This window comes from Ursus americanus, chromosome 3 (assembly GCF_024610735.1).
Source record: "Ursus americanus isolate L20-20 chromosome 3, mUrsAme1.1.p, whole genome shotgun sequence".
NCBI lineage: Eukaryota > Metazoa > Chordata > Mammalia > Carnivora > Ursidae > Ursus > Ursus americanus.
The window spans coordinates 66,004,381-66,016,889 of record NC_142129.1 but is presented as its reverse complement, the minus strand read 5'-3'; the positions used below and the strand labels follow the sequence as shown (position 1 = coordinate 66,016,889).

Below are 12,509 nucleotides of genomic sequence, written 5' to 3'. Positions count from 1 at the left end.
GTGCCCTGCTGCCCTTGCAGCAGTGAACGGAGGGGTCCCTGTCAAGGGAGTGGACCACACAGCTCCCACATCTTTAAAATGGTATTTAATCCTTCTTTGGGACTAGATTTTATAAGTGACCTGAAGCCTCTCTCCCCCTTAAAATTTTCTGTAAGTTTTAATATGATTAAACATGCAGGCTATATGCAGAAATTCAGGTTCAAGAGTATTCATTACAGTGCTGTTAGACTAGCAAAGCAGAAAAGACAACTAAGCATCCAATAATAGGAAGTGGCTAGATAAATTATGGTAAAAACAGCCATATGCAGGAATAGCATGCAACAATAAAAACACTGTAGAAATACATTCAATTATAGGAAAAAATTTTCTTAACATATTAGGTGAAGGGAAAAACTCGATAAAATAGTATTTTTTTCTCCTGTTAAGGAAAAAAGGGCTTTATATACATACATGGAGATACAGAAACAGAGAGATAGGTATATAAAATACCTATTTATATATAGATATAGATATGGATTTTATCTATACAGCAGAATCACAAGTTACTTTTCTTTACATACTTCTGCTTTTTAAATTTTTGCCAATGAATATGAACCATTTTCTCATTTTAAAAAAGTTTTCAAAAAAGAAATTACCTGTTTTTCCAATTTTGTTCACAAAAATTCTAAATACACATGTTTTGTTGACAAAGAATAATTACAAGAAATCCAAGTGCAATTCACTACGTATCATCATTACAAACTGTCATAGGGCCTATTCCCCTTGTCTAGCCCCTTTACCCAGCCTTCCCATCTCCCACAGCTTACACTACAGGCACTCAGCTACTTCCACATGTAAACAGTACACATCGCCCCCTTTGCTCTCCCCTGAGCTAACAGTTTCCTTCTCAGTTTCCCTCTTCTTATAACTGGCACCTCCCTGACCCAGGCTATCTATCCAGGGGCCGAATTTATCCCCTGAACCCTCTCATCCATTGTTTAAGATCATTTCCATCAAGCAGTCCTTCAAAATGTCTAAACCTTGCCCATTCTCCATTTCCCCTGCTGCCACAACCCTAGTGAAGTCTTTAGGGCCACGCACCAGGATTACCAAGGCTGCCTAACTTATGGCCCTGCTGCACCAACCAAATCTCAAACCCATCCTGCCAGTGTCACTGGATGACCCAGAAAACCCCCAATGGCTTCCTATTCAGCATAGTGCCAAACTCCCAGTACCTTTCTAATTTTGTCACCCACACCCTGTAAGGCTTGGCAGGCTCCCTGGCACAGAGCTGAATTTAAATGAACACTTGAAGGAGCAAGAATCCTTCAACCTGGAGACGCTGTGTGCTCCCAAACCCATCTCCCGGCCTTCCCTCGAATGTGGCCCTCTCCCCGGGAGCTCCCCAGCTGCCCTCCTCCCTGACTCTCCAGTTCCCACTCACCCCGGGACTCTCCCAGGCCCCTCTCCAAGGAGCCTTCTCTGACCACTCCCCCTCAGGGACCACCCCCTCCTCCCCTTTTCCTGTGGCATTTGCTTTCACCACACTGGCAGGAGGCTAACCTAGATTCTTGTTCACCTGCTGTGTGCCTGTAAATCTGGTCTCCCACAGAAAACCTGAACTCCTTGAAGACATGGTCACTGCTTATACCTCTCTTGTACATTCCACTCACCGCAAAGTTTCATGGTGTTTCAGTCAAACCGTGAGCGCTCAGTACACCCGCTCAAATTAACATGCATGAAAAAACACATGTCAACACTCATGTGAAAAACAAAACTGACCACACCTGGCCTTCAACTTCCACACCCAGACAAAATGTTACCCGCCTCTTATCACCAGAAGAGGACACACTATAAACTCCAGTGCCTCAGGCCAGGAAGGCTAGACACCAACCCCGCCCTGCCTACACCCCCCCCCCCCCCCCCCGCCAGTGCACTGCCCAAGAGCCTGTGCTCCAGGTCACCCCCGCCTGGCACTCACAGCCCACTGTTCCACACCTGCTGCTGCCTCTGCCCAGAGCAGTCTTCCTCTGTCCCACAGCCCTCCTCTACCTTCTCCAGCTGATAAGCACCTACTCACTGTCAAGCCCAGCTCCAACATCACCACCTCTCTGTAACTGCAATGACCCTTGCTAGCAAGATGTAATTAGCCCCACATCACCTTCCTACTAATTAATGCCATATAATGTTTATCAACCATATCATGGTTTTTTTTTACACTTACACACAGTGAGACAGTAAATGGCAGGAGCCATGATTTATGCATCTTTATATCCCCAACACTTAATACTGTACTTTACATACAGTAAGCAACTCCCCCCCAAAAAAAGAAGAAAGCAGAATTTATTTTAACTCTTCTCAAGGATAAAAGAAGGCAGAACTGAGACCACCTCAGTCCTCCAGGACCCCTCTTTCCTTCTCTTTGCCAGTTCCACTGGCTCTCTCTGACTTCCACAGTTGCCAACTCCCCTGCTATCAGCACATCTGGCCCAAAGGTCCACCTCCCCCCACCGCCCCACCCCGAGCTACAGAAGAATCCTCTACCTAGTGTCACAGAAGGCTGGGATATTTATCAGGAAGAAAAAGTCATAGAAAATCAGCAAAGTAGTCAGGTTTACAGAGAGCTTACTGCGGATCCATACGTAACTTACAGCCCGGCCACAGTGGAGCCGTGGCTGGCAGAGCCCCCATGGGCCTCACCCCTATCTGTGGCAGATGGTAAACAAGAGATCCCCCACATGCTGAGCCAGGATGGATTTGTGTTGGTACTACACTGCCCAGGCCTGATGAGATCACCCAAACCTCTGCCAGACCCACAATCCCTTCCAGAAACTGCTGATCACGGCTTTCTTCATGGACGGTCCCCTGCTTTCTGGCCCCATCATCCCCTTGGACTCTAAGTCACACTCTCACTCAAAAGCCTTAGCCACTCAAAAGTCTTAGCCACCCCAAGAGAAGACAGCACTTCCCTATGTGCTCCCAAGGATTCCACCCCAGCCTTCAGGCTCACCTACACAGAACCTCACAGCTGGCTCTCCAGAACTCTGCAGGGAATTCCTACCCTCCCTGGGTTTACCTGACCAATCCGATTTGTCTCCAGGAGACACTTGCCTCCTATAGACAGGCAGCAGCTGGAAAAGACAGGTTGTTCCAAAGTAGGATCTTAACCTAACCAGCTGCCACGTGGCCTCAAAAGGTGGACACAGCTTTTACCCGGATGGAGCCTTTCCACTGGATCATGCCAAAAGACCAGGAGCGATCCAAGATGCACCATCTACTGAGACACTCAGAGTTGTTCCCATTTCCTGTCAGACTATCGCTGGTTTAGAAAACAGAAGTAACAGAGAGGTCCTGAGTTCAAAGAATGATTATGACTTTGCCAGCTCAGGTTAATGAGCTTTTATCCATTTCACTAGGGTCTCTGGCAACCCACTGCAAGTAGTCTCCTAGAATTATACTGTAAGAGTTTTATACCATAGGTCTTAAATACACACACTAACAATGTCTACGGTTCCCTCATACACACCCCATCCAATCACGGTGGGCCCCAAATGCAGAGCAACAGACACTAGTCCAGGTGCAAAACAAAGCATTTCTGTTTCCTGGACTTTCACGATCTAGAATCGTTTTCCACCATCGTCCTTTCAGGCTAAAACCAAATTTATAAAGAATTCTGCTTTCTTACACATAATCCAAATCTCCTTACAAATTATCCCTTTTCCTCACCCCAAACCTGCTCACATTTTTAACCATTTCCTTTTGAAGCCTCTGTCTCTCGTGTTTGAATTATTTAATTTCAAGCACTTACTGAATCAGTTATCTAATGCATATCAGGTGCTGGGCACTTTCACCCAAGTTTTTTCACTCAATCTTTACACATTTTTGTAACTTATGAAGATATAGAGAGAACAGGATAAGAAACTCAATGTTCCATTTACCAATTTCAAAAATTATCATCACGCCGACCACGTATTGCCCCCCCCCAACCAAAACTGGATTATTTAAAAGCAAATCTCAGACATCATACTCTTATCTGTAAACACTTCAGTGTGGATGTCTAAGAGAAAAAGACTCTTTATAGCTCCTATAATCAGAATACCATCATCCAGACTAAAAAATCAATCAATAACAATTCCTTGGTATCAGATAATCCTGTCAGTATTCATTCTCTGATTTCTCAGTATTTTTTTAATAGTACCACATTTTCATGAGGAAAGTGATGCTCACAGAATTAGTAACTTTCTGGGCCATGTATTTGGTACACAGCAGATTGTCAATGTCTCATTGAAGTCTTGGTCCCCTTTACATACAGCACAGCTGCTTTTCCATCACGTTTACAAAAGGCCCACATATATACTTTTTTTTTTTTTAAAGATTTTATTTATTTATTTGAAAGAGATAGAGACAGTCAGCGAGAGAGGGAACACAAGCAGGGGGAGTGGGAGAGGAAGAAGCAGGCTCAGAGTGGAGGAGCCTGATGTGGGGCTCGATCCCATAACTCTGGGATCACGCCCTGAGCCGAAGGCAGACGCTTAACTGCTGTGCCACCCAGGCGCCCCCCACATATATACTTTTTAAATGATCTTTACAAAAGTGCCCTTTCCTTTTTCGAGTACTTTAATCCAGGTAAATAACATTACGTGATTCTGTGTTTGGGACCTGAGGTAGACTTTTATTAGAGTATCATTCATTCACTACCCAATGTCACAAAGTAGTGAAATATAAGAAACTAAGGAAATATATGGTATCTGTGTGAACTGATATGTACTATTACTCATACTGAGGCCTCCACCACAATCCACAGTTGCAATAAAATGATGATGATGATGATGATGATAACAACGATGGGCTTCTACCAATGAAAGGCAAGGACAGTCCTCTCTGGATGGATGAAGGACTACTGAAATGTTTACAAAGAGCTTTCCACTTCTTGTGAGAAAAAGCATGATCATCAAACTGTACAGGTGAATCCTGGAAAGGTCAATGAGTTGTGAAACTAAATCCCCCAGCAACTCCTTTCCAATATCTAACACCAAGTGAGAGAAAAGAAAGTGAGAGAACTAAAATGTAAACCATACTGCCCTCACAAACAATCACCTGCAAGTTTCTGATACATTCCAAAAAAACAGATATAATTGTAATGGATCTCTTCCATAAGTCTTAAGTAAAGATACCTTATATATATATATATATATATCTATATAAAACAATGAAATAAAGAGCGGTTTGAAAATAATCTTTAAAAGTTCGAGAACACAAATCAAACAAGAAACAAAATAAATTCCTTTATACTGACCTTCAAAAATATTGTTCTAAGTTCAGCTGGATCTGCTCTCTTGGTTAAAACCACCTATAAATAAACATAAAAATGTTTATATTATTAGAACAAAGCTGAGAAATCAAGCTAGCAGACTGAAAGAAAATAAACTCCAGGTTAGAAATTAGTGGATTTCATTTTTGCACTTAAAAGAACCAAATTTCCCCAGTGCATGAACTGCTCCCTGGATTTTAAATTAGACTCCTTATGTGGCTTCTAGAATGGTAATAGTCTGTGCAAGAAACCAGCAAAGCTCTTAGTATGTGGTATTTAATGTATACCTTTTTTCTTCTTTTTTTTCAAAAAGTAAGTAGAAAAAAGAAAACTTGAAACAGATCTGTAACCACCTGGCATTTTAAAACTCCACACCAGAGTGATCCATACCCTTCCATAGGGGAATATTAGATATTAAAGTACGACTTGTTAACTATGCAAGAGAACATAGTTGCTAAAGAAGTTGGTGAACAAGGCAAATCATATTAACAAACAAGGGTATTACTTCCCACAGTCCTGCCAGGAACAGGCATGAATGCCTAGCTATCTGGCCATGCCAAGCAAGGTCTCCTCCTCGCCCCGACTTTTAATTTAAGAAGTCAGAAGTCTCCAAAGGTATGACTATTATGCTCCACACTCTAGAAATACAAGGGGCTATGGTTACCTTTTGAGAACAAAATTTGACAGATTAGCTCAGAATAGGTGTTGTGCTTAATTCCCCAGCCCACAAAGTCCAAAAACATCAGTGGAGAAAAAGCAAGACAAACTTGAATATGGCTACCCCAGGCCAACACAAAAGAGTCCTTATGTGGAACCAAACAGTGGGCTTATTCAGTGTCCCATCACCCAATCCTGCTGGCAAAAACCGTCATGAGACTGAATTCTCACCAAGCACAGCGTCACCCCATGATACAGCCAAGGAGGGGTTCCTGGAACCACCCTAATACCGGAGCCATGTCGCTATCCACAGGGAGATTTATGCAAATTGTTCTAAATCCCTTCTGTGTGTTTGCAAAGGCTCTTCTGAGATCTGTGGACAATGGGTTCTCTGTCTCTAAAATGTAACTGCCTGAGCTTCTTGGCCTGCCACTGTCAGGAATAATTTTATTAACTAATCACTGGAATGGGAGAGGTAGTTTTTCTGAAACGAGTTGGTTGGTCACCTTGTTTCCCAAAGCAAGACTGATAACTCCTTTAATTTCAGCTGAGTACTTGTAACCACCAATGCATTTTTTTGTCCATAAGATTTGGTAATCTTTTTAAAATTCTAAATTAGTTAGTGTTCTTTGCTGTTCAATTAAGGAGGAAAAGATAGAATGCTAACCAATCTAAGACTGATGATAGCGCCGACCTATAGGTTTCAGAAGAAGAATCCTTTCTTTCGGGTTTGTATTAGGAGAAAGGTATTTGAATAGCCCAAACACTATTGGAGAAGATGAGACAGCATAAAGACGCTTCCACCCTCTTAAGAGCAAAGAAATTCCCTCCAAGTTCCATATCTCACGACAATACATAAGTAACATTTTTTAGAAGGCTTATGGTGACCCTAGGTACTTAGTTGGGTTTCCTTTTAAAAGCAAAGGTAAGTTTCCACAAAGTGAACTATTCTTGCTCCATCTGAATACCACATCCTTTAAAATCTAATTAATTCACTATGCCATGCACTTCATAAAGCTTTCCCTGGGCAATGCTATTTTAGAGTGAACTTCCCCTGCCCTAAATTCCCACAGCATTCTTCCATTACTAATCCCCAAATGCACATCAGTGTTCCCCACCAGGACTACGCCTCCCTAAGAAACAAAGCTTTCACTCTGTACCTCTGCCAGGATCTAAGGCACAGGAGAACACAATCCATATAGGGAGAAAATAACAAAGATCAGAGCAGAGATCAATGAAATAGCGACTAAAAACACAACAGGAAACATCAATGTAACTAAGAGATGGTTCTTTGAAAAAATGACGAAAATTGACAAACCATTAGAAAGACTCACCAAGTAAAAAAGATAGATGGCACAAATAAAATTGGAAATGAAAGAGGAGACATCAACAACTGGTACCACAGAAATATGAAAGGTAAGAGACCACTGTGAACAACTATACTAACAAATGGGACAACCTAGAAGAAATGAATAAATTCCTAGAAACACACAACCTACCAAGACTGAATCATAACGAAATAGAAAAATCTGAAGACACCAGATACCAGTAAGGAGATTGAATCAGCAATTTAAAACCTCCCAAAAAACAAGTCTAGGACCAGAGAGCTTCACTATGGAAATCTACCAAACATTCAAACAAAAATTAATACCAATCCTTCCACAACTCTTGCAAAATATAGAAGAGGAAGAAACTCTTCCAAACTCATGAGTCCAGCATTAGCCTGATACCAAGCCAGACAAGGATGCCACAAGAAAAAAAATATATATATATAGGCTAATATCCCTGATGAATATATGTGCAAAAATCCTCAACAAATACTAGCAAACCAAATTCAATATAGTAAAAGGATCACATACCATAATCAAGTGCAGCTTCTCCAAAGAAGATACAAAGATGGCCAACAGGTACATGAAAAGATGCTCAGTATCACTCATCATCAGGAAAATACAAATCAAAACCACAATGAGATGTTTCCCTACACCTGTTAGACTGGCTATTATCAAAAAGACAAAGGGGGAAAAAAGACAAAGTAACAAGTATTGGCAAGAATGTAGAGAAAAAGGAAATTCTGTACACTGCTGGTGAGAACGTCAATTGGTGCAGCCATTATGGAAAACAGTATGGAGGTTCCTTAAAAAATTAAAAATAGAACTATTCTACTTAGGGGTATTTATCTGAAGAAAATGAAAACACTAACTTGAAAAAATATATCTGCACCCTCATGTTCACTGCAGCATTATTTACAACAGCCAAGACATAGCAACAACCTAAAGTGTCCACTGCTGGATGAATGGACAAAGAAACTGTGAGACAGACAGATACAAATAAATATAAACTGGAATATTATTCAAGCATAAGAAAGAATGAAATCTTCCCACTTGCAACAACATGGATGGACCTCAAGGGCATATGCTAAGTGAAATAAATCAGAGAAAGACAAGTACTGTATGATCTCTCTGGAATCTACATAGTTATATAAAAACAGATACAGAAAAAAAAATAGATACAGAGAACAGATTGGTGGTTGCCAGAGGCAGGGGAGTGGGGTGGGAGAAATGGATGAAGGGTGTATAAATTTATTAAAAATTTTGTTTAAAAAGCAGGAGTTATTCACCAGTGTACCACCAACATCTGGTATAATGTCTGGCACATACAGGCATTCAATAAATATTAGCTGAAGTACTGAATTCTATAAATTAATCTTTAAAAAATCCATGTAGTGACCCAACAAATCTAAGTCATGTCACCTAATATGTATAGAACATTTTATATTTTCAGTGCATGACTATTACTTCACTGGATCTTCACAGCAAAACCTGAAGCCAGCAGAGAGCATAATATTGCACCCACTTTACAGAAGGAGAAACCAAGACTCAAAGAGGGTCAATTATTTCCCCAGAAGTCAGATCTGGCACCAATTTGTGCTTACATTTCTAAGTGTTGTTTGAGCTGACATCAACTCCAGATCTTCCATCTCCTACTCTGTTGGTTTTTCCACTGAGCCGCATCGTAGGCAGCTTCAAACTGATCATAACTTACGTTAACCACTAATATAATACATGCCTAGAAATCAAGAATCTCCCATTTTCTCCTACCACCGCCAGTTTGTAGTGTCAATCCAGTGCTGTGATCAAGAACATGGCTTTAGGGGCGCCTGGGTGGCTCAGTTGGTTACACGTCATCTGACTCTTGGTTTTGGCTCAGGTTATGATTTCAGGGTCCTGGAATTGAGCCCTGCCGAGCCCTGCATAGGGCTCTGCACTGGGCATGGAGTCTGCTTGGGATTCTGTCTCTCCCTCTCCCTCTGTCCCTCTACCACTTTCACCCTAAACACAGTAATTTTTTAAAATCTTAAAAAAAAAAAAAAAACATGGCTTTAGTGTCAGGCCACCTGTGACTGGGGATCAAGTGTGACATCTGAACTGACTAACTTCGTGACGTTGAGCTAGACCCCTGACCTCTCAGTCTCACTTTCCTCACCTGCAAAATGAGAAATCCTGGATGGTTGAAAGGGTGATAGGAGATAATAACATCAAGCGCTTAGCACCAAAAAGGACACACGGTTAAAGCACTGGATAAACGAAATCTATTACTTGTATTATTTATGGAAAGGTGTTTATATTCTACCATGCTTACTCTTTAAAAGTCCAAGTGATGAGTAACCTGGCTCATAACTTGAGAAGGAAAAAATGAGGAGGAGGGAGGGTAAAGGAACTCACGGATCTTCAAAAACATTCAGCAAACCACTAACCACAGACGTTTTCCTAACTCATGCCCTCTGCTATCTTAGCCCCAACCAATGCCACTTCTTGAAAACAGACGCAAAGTTCCAGATACACCATGGAATTTCCCTGAGGCCCATGGAAATGTGTATTAGGTCCTGAACACACTGTAACGAAGCACAAAGTAACTACGGTTCAATAGGGGATGAATTCTGAAAAACTTTTACCAGTCTTCCGGCCTCACCTCTGCACTAATTCCATCTATCTCCCCACTGCCGTGCAGCTAGTCAGAATCCCCAGTTCTCCTTCTGCCTCCCATTCTTACCTTCTGGTTTGGGCTTATGTGCAGAGAAGGAAGAGCACTTACACAGCTTCTTGAGAGACAACAAAGTTAGAGCGAGAAGCGCCAGTGTTCAGAAGCTGTACTCAGATGGATTCTACCTGGTGGCAAAAATTGATATCCAGGAAGTTTTAGGAGCTGGAAAAAGGGAACTACAGAAATGGAGCCTCCCTTTTTAAGTCAACTCAAAACAGCTGCTGGGCACGCACCACTCTGCACCACTTTCACAAGCCTTCAAAAGATTCATCAAACTTGAGGTTGTTTCCAGAAGGCTGAATTTCATTGTTATAATTTTTTTTTCTTATACTAACAGCATGTAAATATTTACAGCTACTGTTCTTACAATCTAATTGCCTGATTTTATCATCATGCTTCTGAATTTGCATTTGTAAGAATAGATTCCACCATTAAACAAAATTTGTGTATCAAGAGTTTTAAATAAAGGAACTAGTTTTCAAACATAGTTAGGAAAATCACCAAGAAGGAAAAGAGTTCGTGGCAGATGACTATGAAATATTACTATTTGCTACTTAAATCAATACAATAAAGAATCTTATACTATAGCAGCTAACTTTCACACACAGTCAAGACTCAGGGAAAAAGAAGGAGGGTTAAAACTGAAAAAACTATGCATTATACATTTTTTCCACAAACTGGGAGAAATTTACCTTTATTGAACTTTAATATGGACACTTCAGGTCAATTCCATTGATCTATGTCCCACGGGACAAAATTTCAGGCCCACTGAATATGTAAAATTTTTGACAAGACAAACATTAGATATAATAGCATGAACAGGTTATCAATAGCATTTGCAGAACAGATGCCCTAGCTAGGTACATCCTAGATATAAAAAACCAGCCAACAGTAACATAACTTCAGTGACTGGTTTTTTAAAAGGCGGTAGCAGGAAGCATGGCAAGGAGAACCAGAAAGATATTTTCAGGACAAATAAATTCAATCTTATTTCAATATGAGTAGAACAGCCAAAAGAAGGAGAACACCAGAAAGATTTTTCTACATGGAGGAATATTTTTTAAATTGGCTTTCTAACACTGGAATCAAGCCACAGTTGTAGGCTCATTAACAAATCACAGTGGTACAGAACTGTGAGCTCAACAGGGCAGTGGGGAAGAACACAAAACCTACACAGAATACAGGATACTAATCTGAAGAAGAAAATGTAAAGAAAATAAAAGCTCTCTTCTTCCAGTGAAAAGCTCTAAGATCATGATCTCCTCAAATGCATCTTATTCCTCTGTATCTCCCAACTCCTGCAAAGAACAGAAACTAAGCAGATGCTCCAAAAATGCTGACTCAGGAAGAAAGTCTTCCAGATGAGCAGAAATCCAATCTGTACAGTGAAAGTAGCTCCTTTCAGGCCAGCAGGGCTCAAAGTGTGGCACTGGACCTTCAGCCTCCAATGGGAACTTTGAGAAATGCAAATCATCACACCCTACCCCAGATCTACAATTCAGAAACTCTGGGGGTGGGGCCAGCAATCTGCAGTTGAACAAGTCCTCCAGGTGATTCTAATGCTGTTTAAATTTAAGAACCACAGCTTTAGCTAATGTCCAGTTTGGTCTGGTTAGGACTGATATTCTCAGCCCCAACTGTATATTCAAGTCTCACAAAGGACTTCTGGGTTTCATCAATGTCCAGGCCTATCAAATTAGACTGCAATGGCTAATCCAAGCAGAAGCTCTGAAATGGGTACCTTTAAAGCTTCATCATGAGATTATAATGTGGGGCTCGGGTGAGAACCATTGAATTAGGACCCAAGATCTCAACATTAGCTTTGCTTCTCCACCCACTGCACAACACGGCCTTCACTCAGCCCCCGCCCCCACCGCAGAAACCTAAAAGGTCTGAAAGACACGACAAGCAGAGGCTTACACTGAAAATTCTACTGTCATGAAGTAATTATTTACCTTAGATATGAAATAAAAGCGAGAGGAGACAGCTCATCAAAAGTGAGCTAGTCTCTGTTGCAGGCAGACACACATGCAGCAACAAGCAGAAAAAGGAGGTGGAGGGAGAAATGTCTCTGTCTGGTCTTTTGAATCTGAGGAAGGAAGTGTAGTGGGTGGACCTGAATCCCAGTGGAAAGCTCTACTGGGTGTGGCCCAACAATTTAGAACCTGGGGACAACTCTTCTTCCCATCTATCTTCCTATATCTCCACATGTATCTTCCTGCACTGCAGAGACTGGAAGGTTAAAACTACATTTCCCAGATTCCCTTGCAGCTATATGGCCTAGGTGCTGTCAATCAGATGAAGTTGGAAATGTGGAATGCAAAATTTTGGAAAGCAAAGATTGGGAAGCTGGGGGCCATGTTTCTGCTTTCTGCCAGCAAGCATCATTGCTAGAAGTGTCTGATTTTCCTCTGGCAACCTCCTGCCCATGTCAGTGGCAGTATGGTTCTGAACACTCGCCTTTAGGCAAACCATTTCATGACTGCAGGAGAGGTAACTGCTCCCTTGGTGGCCTGCTCTG

General features: G+C 41.5%; 1 protein-coding gene across 2 annotated transcripts in view; it reads right to left on the bottom strand.

The window, feature by feature from the left end:
- Positions 1-12,509, bottom strand: part of SLC25A13 (solute carrier family 25 member 13) — a 173,149-nt gene that overhangs the window by 143,949 nt on the left and 16,691 nt on the right. For both annotated transcript variants that reach the window (XM_045793200.2, XM_045793201.2), the window contains exon 2: positions 5,276-5,329. In XM_045793200.2, coding sequence (XP_045649156.1) covers positions 5,276-5,329 — 54 coding nt within the window. The remainder of the gene's footprint in view (positions 1-5,275; positions 5,330-12,509) is intronic.